At 37.0% G+C, this 11978-nt stretch overlaps 2 protein-coding genes across 2 annotated transcripts; one reads left to right on the forward strand and one right to left on the reverse strand.

Annotated features, from left to right (window-relative positions):
• Positions 1-5069: 5069 nt before the first annotated feature.
• LOC116159604 lies at positions 5070-5995 on the forward strand. The gene is made up of 2 exons (XM_031472627.1): positions 5070-5399; positions 5457-5995. Exons 1-2 carry the CDS (start codon positions 5339-5341, stop codon positions 5993-5995), a joined length of 600 nt encoding a protein of 199 aa, XP_031328487.1. The 5' UTR covers positions 5070-5338.
• Positions 5996-7293: 1298 nt separating this feature from the next.
• On the reverse strand, positions 7294-11496 carry LOC116159608. Its single transcript, XM_031472631.1, has 3 exons — positions 9858-11496; positions 7690-9777; positions 7294-7340 (listed from the first exon to the last, which is right to left on the reverse strand). The coding sequence occupies exons 1-3, from the start codon at positions 11044-11046 to the stop codon at positions 7294-7296; spliced, it is 3324 nt and encodes a 1107-aa protein (XP_031328491.1). The 5' UTR covers positions 11047-11496.
• Positions 11497-11978: the final 482 nt, after the last annotated feature.

The raw sequence follows: 11978 nt of genomic DNA on the forward strand, positions 1-11978 counted from the left end.
TGTTCCAAGATTTTATTAGGCTTTTTGTGTATACGGATGTCCCTGAGTTACTTGGTTTACAATAGAGGTATTGCCATGACAGGTCACTATTGTTGCTTTTTATGAAATTATAGTCGATCATTTTCGTCCAGTGTGCTCCGTAGGAGCTGAAATATTTCAGTACCGTGAAGACTCGAAACATATTGACTTTGGTTCTTATATTTACCATCCCCATTCCGCCTTGCCAAATTGGTAGTGTGAGGGTCTTTTTGTCGGTCCAATGTTTCCTGTTTCGCCATGCGAAGTCTATGAGCATGTTTTGGATCTCTTCTAGTGCTTGATCTTTTATTGCTAGTATTTGTAACGTATGCCACATTTTGGGTGCTATGAAAGCATTTACTATTCTTATACGACCTCTCAAAGATAGTGCACTAGCTCGGAATTTCCATTTATCCAACGCATTGCGAACTTTCTGTTTCAAATCTTCTTCGGTTATTGTGTTGGATCCTGTTTCTTTAGGACTGAGAGTTACACCTAACACTTTTAAGGAATGAGATGTCCAGGTACATTCCAGCGGAGTATCCTTTCTGTGTTCCCATTTGCCGCCCCACAAACCTTTGGATTTAGAAAAATTTATTTTCGCACCGGATTCTCTTGTAAATATTTCTAAACAGTGACCAACTGTTTCGAAGTCTTTGTTCTCCGTTATGAATATGGAAATATCATCTGCGTATGCGGCTATGGTAACCTTCTCTTGTCTCACGGGTGGTAGCAGGAATCCTCCTATTTTATTTCTGATTAGCCCTAACAAAGGTTCCAGTGCCAACGAGAATAATGGTCCAGATAAGGGACACCCTTGTCGTATCCCTTTCTCTACCTTAATTGCACTTGTTAAAAGATGACGAACTCGAACGAATGATTTTGCCTCCGTGTATAATTCGATTATTACATTTTTTAAATGCGCAGGGAAATTAGTTTTGTCGAGAACATGAAATAAATATCTATGGTAAATGTTGTCAAACGCGCTTTCTAAGTCTAAGGATATTATTGCCAGTTGTTTCTTTTCTGTGTCGGTGTAATTTAAGATGTCTCTGTGCAAGTGGAGGCTGTCATATATAGATCGTCCTGGAATACTGTAAGATTGATCGGTTTGCACGACTGATCCTACTACTTTCATCAATCTTTGGGCTATAGTCTTTGCAAGGATTTTATAATCCGTTGTAAGTAACGATATAGGTCTCCAATTTTTTAGATCAAAGGGGTTCTTATCTTTCTTTAGTATTAGCGTAGTAACTGCTGTTTTAATGACTTGTGGAATTTTTTGTGCACCATTTATACTACTTGAGACTGCTTCGTAATAATATTGCCCTATTTTTTCCCAAAACTGTAGATAAAATTCGACGGTTAAACCATCTATTCCAGGAGATTTTTTTTGTTTAAACTTTTCAACGCATTGGTAAGTTCTTCTAGTGTTATCACTTGTTTTAATTCCTCATTTTCTGTATCTGATAATCACTGTATCCCCGAAAAAAGAAACGACGCTTTGTTTAACGAAGTGTTATTATCGTGTTGTTTTTGTCTGAAAAACGAACGCACTTCTCGACATATATCAATTGGGTTTGATATTGCTACTCCATTGACTATAATTTTTTGTAAAGTTTGACTTTGATTGTTTGTAATGATGTCAGATTTTTCAGGAATATCGTCAGTTACAATTTCCATATAACGGTCACTTATTTGGGCGTTTTTTGCCATTGTTGTGTACATTTTCCCGGATTGGTTTAAAATATCTTTAATTGTAAATAGGTTTGATGGTGATGCGTTGTCCTTTCGTGTATTGTATTGTTGTTGTAAACGTTTTAGGTCGTGGGATCCATTTTGGTTTTTGTGTTTACAGTAGATAATAGTCACTGTTGTTATTTCTGTTTTCAGAGTAAGCCACCATTCCCATGGGTTTTCTGAGTGCCTTTGTTGTATCATGTAGTCTATGACATTATTTATGCATGTTATGTAAAGTTTATCCTTTAATAGTGGGTTGTAAAAACGCCAGTACGGAGATGAAAGCTTTTGCCTTTCTCGAAATTTTAATTCCATGGCCAAATGGTCAGAAAATGACAATAGGTTTGTAGCAGTTTTTAACTTTTGTAGCCAAACATGATCGCAGAAAAACATGTCAATCCTTGATGCGGATTGTTTTGTAAAAAAGGTGTACCCTGGTGATATGAGTATGGTAAATCAAGGTTTACGTTAACGAGTGAGATGTTGACTGCCGAGGCAGGAATTTCGAAACGAGTAACGTTAACTGATTTAACATACAAATAATGTAAAACATCTTATTTCATACCGCTCTTTTTTTTTATTAAAATGTCATACAATTTTTGATTGGAATGTTGTACGCATTCAAATGAAAGCAGAAGTCGATCACTTGATTTGTGTGATCTGACAGTAGTTTGACACATGGTTTAGATGGATGTCAGTTGATGTTGCTAGGCAACATTTCCAGTCTGGTAAAATCCGATTTACCAGACCCAAATGGGTCTGGGAAAGCGGCATGAAATAATAGTTATTTACATATGAGTATGGTAAATCAAGGTTTACGTTAACGAGTGAGATGTTGACTGCCGAGGCAGGAATTTCGAAACGAGTAACGTTAACTGATTTAACATACAAATAATGTAAAACATCTTATTTCATACCGCTCTTTTTTTTATTAAAATGTCATACAATTTATGATTGGAATGTTGTACGCATTCAAATGAAAGCAGAAGTCGATCACTTGATTTGTGTGATCTGAGAGTAGTTTGACACATGGTTTAGATGGATGTCAGTTGATGTTGCTAGGCAACATTTCCAGTCTGGTAAAATCCGATTTACCAGACCCAAATGGGTCTGGGAAAGCGGCATGAAATAATAGTTATTTACATATGAGTATGGTAAATCAAGGTTTACGTTAACGAGTGAGATGTTTACTGCCGAAGCGTAGCTGAGGCAGCAATTTCGAAACGAGTAACGTTAACTGATTTAACATACAAATAATGTAAAACATTTTATTTCATACTGCTCTTTTTTTATTAAAATGCCATACAATTTTTGATTAGAATGTTGTACACATTCAAATGAAAGCAAAAGTGGATCACTTGATTTGTTTGATCTGACAGTAGTTTGACACATTAATATATAGGTTTATATGGATGTCAGTTGATGTTGCTAGGCAACATTTCCAGTCTGGTAAAATACGATTTACCAGACTCAAATGGGTCTGGGAAAGCGGCGATTACTAGATAGTATGAAATAAAATATATTCCTTTCGCTAAAATAGTATTATTTGGTCGATATATAGTATATTTTGAACGTACACATAATTTTCATCGTCCACGGAAGACTTATACATTAAAACAACCAAAACGTATATATTCGAACTCTCCCTTCCCGGACAATTGCCCGAAAGACAATTCTCCGAAAACAGTTGCCCAAAGAACAATTACCCGAAAGGAGAATTGACCGAAACGTCTCCAGGTAGCTATCTACATTAGAAGTATATCTCGATAATTGATTCTTAAATGTTGTTTAGAATGAACAATAAGTACAGTCCATTAGTCTTAACAGGGTCCTAATTAGTGAACGTCTCCAAGTAGGTGTCTGAATTTTATGTCATCTCTTTTTGGTTGAAGTCAAGATTAGGTTGGTAAAGCAAGATCTTTCTTTATTCACAAATTTTGAGAGAAATGGGACCAAACAATTTTATTTCCCGAGTAGGGTCTAAATTTTGTGTCACTTTCTTTTGGTTGAGATCAAGATCAATGACAGTTATGAATACTTTTAAGTAACGGTTTGCGTGAAACAGGCTGTATACTATATTCCATACATGATTGGCTATATATATAAATAAATAAATAAATAAATATATATATATATATATATATATATATATATTGTTGTGTTATTTTTGTTTTAGTTGTAACTTGAAAGAAATTATAGAGCGTCTGGATGTGACAATTTTGTTTAAGTTCAATTAATTAACCGGGGGGGTTATTAATTTGAGACACAGGATTGCGTAAATTTCATGTTATAGTGTTGGTTCAATTTCTTAGAAGTGTTCATTTTTATTTTATTCCTAGAATTTTTTCGAGGTAAATTTTTTTTTAAATTTTATTTGCCGTTAACGAGGTGTAGCGCGAAGTAGAGATAAGGTTGTTTTCGCAGAATTGCCGGGCGTACGTGCCGTTTAGCAAGAAGTTTAAAATCGACGCTTCGCGTGATTGGCTGGCGGGATGTTGAAGAAAGGAGAAGGGCTTTTTGCTTAAATAGCAAATTTTTGAAGAGAGCGGGGCTTTTTAGTCGTTACAAAGCCAACCGGCGGTTCTTCGGTTACGTTATTTTGAATTTTGTGGAAGTTTCCTGCGTAGTGGATCCAGTGTTAATCAGAATTTTGTTTGCCGTTAAGAAGAATTTTGAAAAGTTTAAGAAGTTTGTCGCCGTCCTTTTTTTTTGCGGAAGCACGGAAGTTTGAAAATAATTTTGGGTACCCGAAGAGAGAAGACGTCGGTGTTTGAGTGTTTGGTTTGTGTGAAAATTTTGTGTTGTTATCGTGTACGGATACCTCTTTGTATCAGAGTACGTTACTCGGACAAATTTAAAAGTAAGTAGTAGTTAGTGGTTTGTTTTTTTTGTTTTGTCATGTTTGTAATGTTTGAGTAATTTGTGTTTTTTTTGTGTGTCATTTATCTGTTTAAAATTGTAACAATTTGTAAAACAGAAATTTACGCAATTTTTTGCCTGAAATTAAACCAGTCATTGCAATCCAGGTTTTGTTTATTAGAGTCAAAGAGATGTAATTGTCGGCGTCTCTTACTTTGTTTCAAGTTTATTCAAATCTGGGGGTAAAGTTTCGTATTGGAATTTAAGGATTTGATTAAGCCACTAATTCATGTCATTGTTGGAATGCTGTAGGGTGGCAGAATCCAGCTGGACCTTGAGATGCGTGTGAAAATTTGGTTTTTTTAATTATAACTGAGCTAGCTAGAGGTAAATCGTGGGATTCCTAGAAGTGAAGTTTAGGTCTCACAACAATATATATATATACTAGCTGACCCGGCAAACGTTGTTTTGCCATATTAATTATTTCTAGTAATTGCTATTGTGGACAGAAAATATATAAGTTGTTACAGCGAAACTCAGAACGGAGATCGTCTACCTGTTCTATTTTTAAAACGGACAGTTGCACTTGAGGTGGTTGAAGGGAGGGTTGTACCCTTAAGCCGGATGTCGACTCATAAACGTCCCATCACTCCCAAGGTTCTGTTATTTGTTAGTCTTCAACTGAAGAGTGTACAGTGAGGTTATAAGAGTTTGTAATAAAATGGATCGTTTCTGTGGGTTTTGTGGCGCAAGACGCCAAGTGCAATTTGATTGTGCATTGGGTTAGTTTAATATACAATCGTGTTTAAATCCAATATATATATAATAAATTTTTACAGATAGTTGCAGCAAATGCAAAACAATGCCTTTTATCCAAGCACATGAAGCAACAAAAACGACAGTATTAAGATGCTCGGTTTGCACTACATATATTTGCGCCCTAACTCGGTATTGCGAAATTTGTGGCCACACAGTGGAAAGGAGCCGATCAGTGAGAGTGCAAAGAGCCGCGACACTTGCAGCGAATATTGATAGCAAGAGAAGGGAAGCCATCCAAAAGCGGAAACAACGCAAGGTAGACGTAGACGGTGATGAAGTTTGCGTTCATCAGTTTTCACCTTTGGCCACTTCTTCGCCGACATTGTCGACATCTGTCTCCTTTTCGTTGCACGACGACGACGACCTTGACATTGTGATGGCGCAACTGCCCTTGCCCGACGACGCTCCTACGGACTCCCCAGCAGCCCCAGCTACGGATTCCGTAGCCACGGACTCCGCTCCTACGGATTCCCCAGCCACGGACTCCGCTCCTACGGTCTCCGCAGCGGATTCCGCAGCCACGGGCTCCGCTCCTACGGACTCCGCTCGTATGGAATAGGATTTATTGCCAATATAGTGTATATTTAAAAATAAAATTTTACATTCAAAAAATAACGTTTCATTAATTATTGCCCATTTGCCAATATACTGTAAGTTTATTAGATTTTATAAACGTTAGTTTACATATATAATACATAGCGGACCCGACAGACGTTGTCCTGTGTACACGTCTTTAATTTGAAAATTTCAAACTTTTTTTAATAAGCTAAAACATTCTGGACCATTTTGATGAAAATTATTATTCAAATGTTATGACAATATCTAACGTCATTACATGTAAATTTATTACAATTAGACTAATCGATAGCGTGTGAGTATGTGTAATGATTAAATCTTCAACTTGTTTTAATTAAAGGTAAAAAAGTTTACACTCAAACTATTTTATTTAAAAAATAAATTTTTTTATTTACAAAAACTTTATTTATCGTAATGCCATTGGATGTACAATATTTTTGGTTAAACCCTGAGGTGTATAAATAAATAAATTCGATGGTTTTCCAACTCTGGAACACGCAACATATAATTGGCCGTGAGAAAAACATGGGTTTTCTAAATCTAAGCCACAAATTGTCATTGTTTGGCCTTGTGATTTATTTATGGTCATAGCATATGCCAAGCGGATTGGAAATTGTAAACGTTTGAATGGTATAGGCGAATCTGAAGGAATCATTGGGATCCGTGGTAAAAGTACAACTTCACCTCGAAATTTTCCACTCAAGATAGTGGCTTCAAGAATGTTGCCCATGATTTTTTTTACAACTAATCGCGTGCCATTACACAATTTTGGGGCATTTAAATTTCGAAGCAAAATTATAGGTGAGCCAATTTTCAGTCGCAAATTATGTGGTGGCATTCCAGGTAAATCTAGTGAATTTAGAAACTCTACAGGATAGTTGACAACTTCGTCAGGATCAACAACAGTGTCAATCGATTTAAATGTAATTTCATCACCAGGCAATGACTGTTGTATTTTAAAATTGATGGCGTCAACATCTAAATTTTTTGCGGCTAAAATAGCTCGCTCTCGCAGCCATTCATGATTAGTATAATTATGTCTTAAATCTGGAAAGATACTTGTTATTAACTCATCTTTGGTAGCCACCATGTTGCAAAAATTCTCTGGAAGTCGAATATATTGTGTATCTTCATACAATTGAATTTCACCGTTGCCAATGTCTAACAATTGTTCAGAGAATCCTGACGCTAATGGATCATTTTGAAGTCGAACGCGCATATTAATAGTAAGGCGTAATTTAGTGACACTTGGCCATAGATAAGATTCTTTCAAACATGCGTTTATTTCGTCTGCATATGTCGCGCGTGGAATGACTGGTAATGTTTGTCTGAAATCACCAGACAGCAGCAGTAGAGCACCACCGAAAAGCCGAGCATTATTTTTGATATCTTTCAGGGACCTGTCGAGAGCTTCAAGCGAATGCTTGTGGGCCATTGTACATTCATCCCAGATAATAATTTTACATTTTCTCAAAACTTCAGCCATGCCTGAATGCTTCTTTATGTTACACATTGCTTCGGGATTTGTATGAACGTTCAAAGGTAATTTAAGTGCTGAATGCGCAGTCCGTCCACCATCAAGTAACGTTGCTGCAATGCCTGATGAAGCAATGGCCAATGCAATATGATTTTGAGATCGAATCCGCGCAAGTATCAGTGCGATAAGAAATGTTTTACCAGTGCCACCTGGAGCGTCTAAAAAAAAGAATCCACCTTGTTGTGCTGCAATTGAAACGTTAATTTGATCATATACATTTCGTTGTTCAGCAGTGAGCAATTGTTCATTTTCCGTAACAAAAGTAGCCAAAGAAGTCTTATCGAACTGCTGTTCACGTTGAACATCGCTGTTGATGATGTCTACTGCTGGGCGATTCGGCGCTGGCATTCCAAAATGGATGAGCGGCATGTTTGAAATAAGAATACAAATATCCTCAATCATTATTAATGACTCGTTGTATATTTCGGCGGAGAATTCAATATTAAGATTTTCATTAGTAATTCTAGTCCGATGCAAAATATCCTCACTCATTGAGTCTTTATATTTGTTCCACAGAGCAGATACATCAGACGGAAAACACATTGTCAATATTATTGAAAATAATTGACGAATTTGTTGTGGAGATGAGCTCAGTGCTGCATCTGCAAGTGTGAGATCCCAATGGTTATCATCCTCCAATAAATGTAACTCACGACACGCATCGAAGAAAGAGTCGTATGAAGTACCATTGACTTTTCGCAAATATTGGAAGGACGTCGGTCCAGGGACGTTAACCAGTAATAAACGCAAAAAAAAACATTCGCGTTGCTTAGGATGAACTGTATATAATCGACCTAAAGTATTTGTCATAAATATATCAGCGAATCCTGGGACTGGAATGCCTCGTTTCCGCGGTTCCCAATTCTTTGATTGTTTATTCCATGTAAAAAATTTAGGAACATCAGTGTACATCAACGTCCTTGCGAATTGACCAACAGCATTTTGTCGACTACAAAGGTTAAAGAATTCAGTAAGAGTTGTTTTTGGAGCCGTCAAAGCCTGTTGTAGTGCAGTTTCTTCTGTAAAGTAAACACGCTGTCCGTTTTCAAGATGCACAGCCAAATGTATAACAGCAGGATCCCTTTCATGTATATGGAACGTAAAAATGCGCCAAATAGCTTCGTTGCTACTTATGTATCGACCCATTTGATAACGTGTTATTTCGTCATTGTCGTTTACATTTTGAACAGCAAATATAGCTTTATCACTACCCTTGTGAACATACTTACAAATGTATTTGATTGACTGAACCGAACTGCATAGTTCAACGTTTATGTGCGCTTTGTAGGTTTTGCACAGCAATGGCGAATATGGAACTACCCAGCGATTATCAATATCTACTCTCACACCATTTGACAGACGCAATTCATATGATTGACCACCATTGTCTACGTCTCTACGTCGATAAGATGGATAACCGTCCATATTGGTGATAGTATCAGTTTCACATGGTTTTGGAAAACGTTTTGTACATTTTCCATTATCCATACATGGCGACATCATGTTTAGAGTGCCACATGGACCATGGATCATATTTGTAGTAACAATGTTAAACAATTCTGGATCAACATTCGGATCTGGAATTTCCGCTGAAATAATTTTGTCAATTTCTTCTGCGCGTATTTTATCCACCAACCAAATTAAAATATGCGCATGAGGTAAACCTCGTTTTTGCCATTCAACAGAGTAAAGCCAACAACGCGTTTCACCAAATACCGAGTAATGTGTAATCAAATTCATCAAAGATTTCAATTTTTGTTTAAATACACGTGCAGTGACATCATGACGGTGCATCGATGTTTGACCTGGCAACAGTAAACTTTTGATTTCATCCCAGTTTGGATTACACGTAAATGTGATAAAAAGATCAGGTCGGCCGTATGCACGTACGTAAGTCATGGCATCTTGAATATATTCCTGCATATGACGCGGGCTACCAGTGTATGATGATGGGAGAATATATGCGGTACCAATATTGTTGATGTCATTCGTTGCATCTACGTTGCCGATTACGGCGTCACGTAAATGAATGTACTCATCAGCACGAAGTTTTGCTTGATTAAATTTTATGTATCGTAATCTCTCACTTTCGATTTTTACATACATATCGACAATGTACTGATGGAATAGCTGTCTGCATCGGAGAATACCATTATCTTCATTGGCACGAATCATTAGTCGATATGCATAGTAGTTCATAGCACTAACTGTCTTGTTCAGTTCTTCACCTGCAAATAAATATAATTATGAGATTAACAGAAATTATTAATTAAAATAAAATAATTTTAAGATAATTTATACGTTGTACCTGTAGTTGGATTTCTTTGTTTAATATTGATATGATATCCATCTTCTCCTTCCCAAAATATCAACGGGTACTGCAAAGCATCGTAAGAACGATGATTGTCTTGAATTATTTGCATCGTATTATCTCTGCGTTGTATGCGAATATCTCGACGTTCACATGGGTCACCAGCCATAATGACTGCAACTTCATTAATAGTTGGAACATTATATGTGCCTGCGTGCTCTCCATAGGGCACTTTGTCTGCTTTAATGACAATGACGTAGTTGTCGTTTTGCAGTCTGTTAGAAAGAGTCTTAAACAATCGTATCAATTGGTTATTGTTTTGCAAAAACGTTTGCAAATTATCCACAATTTCTCGTTCTTCCATCCGCTCTATATGGTTGTAAAGGCAGCGTGTATGTGATTGTTGCTCCTCATCGCCCATAAAATAAATTTGTAGAAATTTTGGATCGGCACCAGGCATTGGAAGCAATGAACCAATTTGGTGGTACACCTGACCTTGAATCTTGAATGTAGATTCAAAATTACGACCATCTTCATTATGAACAATTTTTGTTGCTCCAAATGATGTCATTTGGAAGCATGAATTGAATTTACGAATTTTTCGCAAAAACAATTTCGATTGAGATGTGGTTCCGGCTAAAAGTGTTTTTAAAGGTTCCGGTGGTGGATTTAGCGATGGCAGTGAAATTTTTCCAGATGCGCAACATAAACCAGTTGATTCACCTTTATACTTGAAAGCATGACAATATTGACACTCTTTGTCCATACTACCTATCGTGATTAGTGCATGTGACGAATAATCTATTTCAGGAAAATATTCGAACGCAAGACGATTAAATGATGCTCGTGACAATGCTCGATTATGTTGCACTTGTTGATGATGATGGTCTCTATGTGCGTCGGTAGCTCGTTGACGTGCCTCTCGTTGTCTCAATGCATTAGCATGAAGACGTTGAACGCGTTGTTCTGCATTCTCATTTGCTCGTGAACATGCAACTTGATCTCTTACATTTGCATTATCCGTTGAGTGTTCTTCAATTGATCTATTTAACCGACGCTCATGGACTAATTGGGCGGTCCGAGTACGCCGACCAATGTTTTTTGCTCTTCCACGAAGACGTGGCATTTTTCTGTATAAGGAAAATACTGTAAAATAATACATAACAAAAATGAGTGAAACAGTCATACATTAATGACGCCCAAAACAATTATAAGAAATATACTCACTTCGATTCTGCACTATTTTATGTTAATTTTAGATACACTTCACAACTCTTCTCAAAACACTCTCCACAATAACACAATGATAACAAAACATCCAACGGCCAGTACAAAACCTCGCGACCAATGCCCGTTTACGAACGAAGACGGAAACGCACGAATTTAATTTCGTTGCTTGCGCGCGTTCTATTTATAGATGAGACGCTGGCAAGGCAACAGTATACTGAAGAAGACGTCGCTCGCGTATTCTTTTAACTTAACTGACTGATTGCCTCTCATTGCACGCGAAACAAATAATTAGCAATAAAGTAATGTTGCCACTATAAATTGTGAATCTAAACCATTCTCAGATCCCCTTGAACACACACAAAAAATTTAATCAAAATCGGTCCAGTCGTTGAAGAGAAGTTCAGTAACAAACACACTCACAGAAGAATTATATATATTAAGATATATATATATATATATATATATATATTCAAGTCAATAATTTATGAATGTCGGTTTTATATGAAAATGCGTTTATAAATCGACCGAGATATCGACCCCTGATGGGCCACTAAACTTCAGGTTTTCGCTAATTGATAGCTGGCTATGGTCTATGTAAAGACCTTTGTTTTTTTGGAAGATTTGAGTAATTGGATAATTTGAAAGAGTTAGTGAGTCGATGAGAAGAAGATTGTATTCTTGCATCCGAGCGGGGGGTTGTCATTTTGAACAGTTCTTGTAGATTAACACGTTGACCGCCATGTGTATTCCTGAGGATACACAGTAGGTAGTTGCGTGGAGCCATGTGTATCCCACAAGCGCACGCACTAGCTGTTACTCGCAGGCTTGTGTGTCTTATAGGAAACACGCCGTCATATGTTTCATTATCGAAGTGAATACTACTGGCCT

This window comes from Photinus pyralis, unplaced genomic scaffold (assembly GCF_008802855.1).
Source record: "Photinus pyralis isolate 1611_PpyrPB1 unplaced genomic scaffold, Ppyr1.3 Ppyr1.4_LG1, whole genome shotgun sequence".
NCBI classification, from domain to species: Eukaryota; Metazoa; Arthropoda; class Insecta; order Coleoptera; family Lampyridae; genus Photinus; species Photinus pyralis.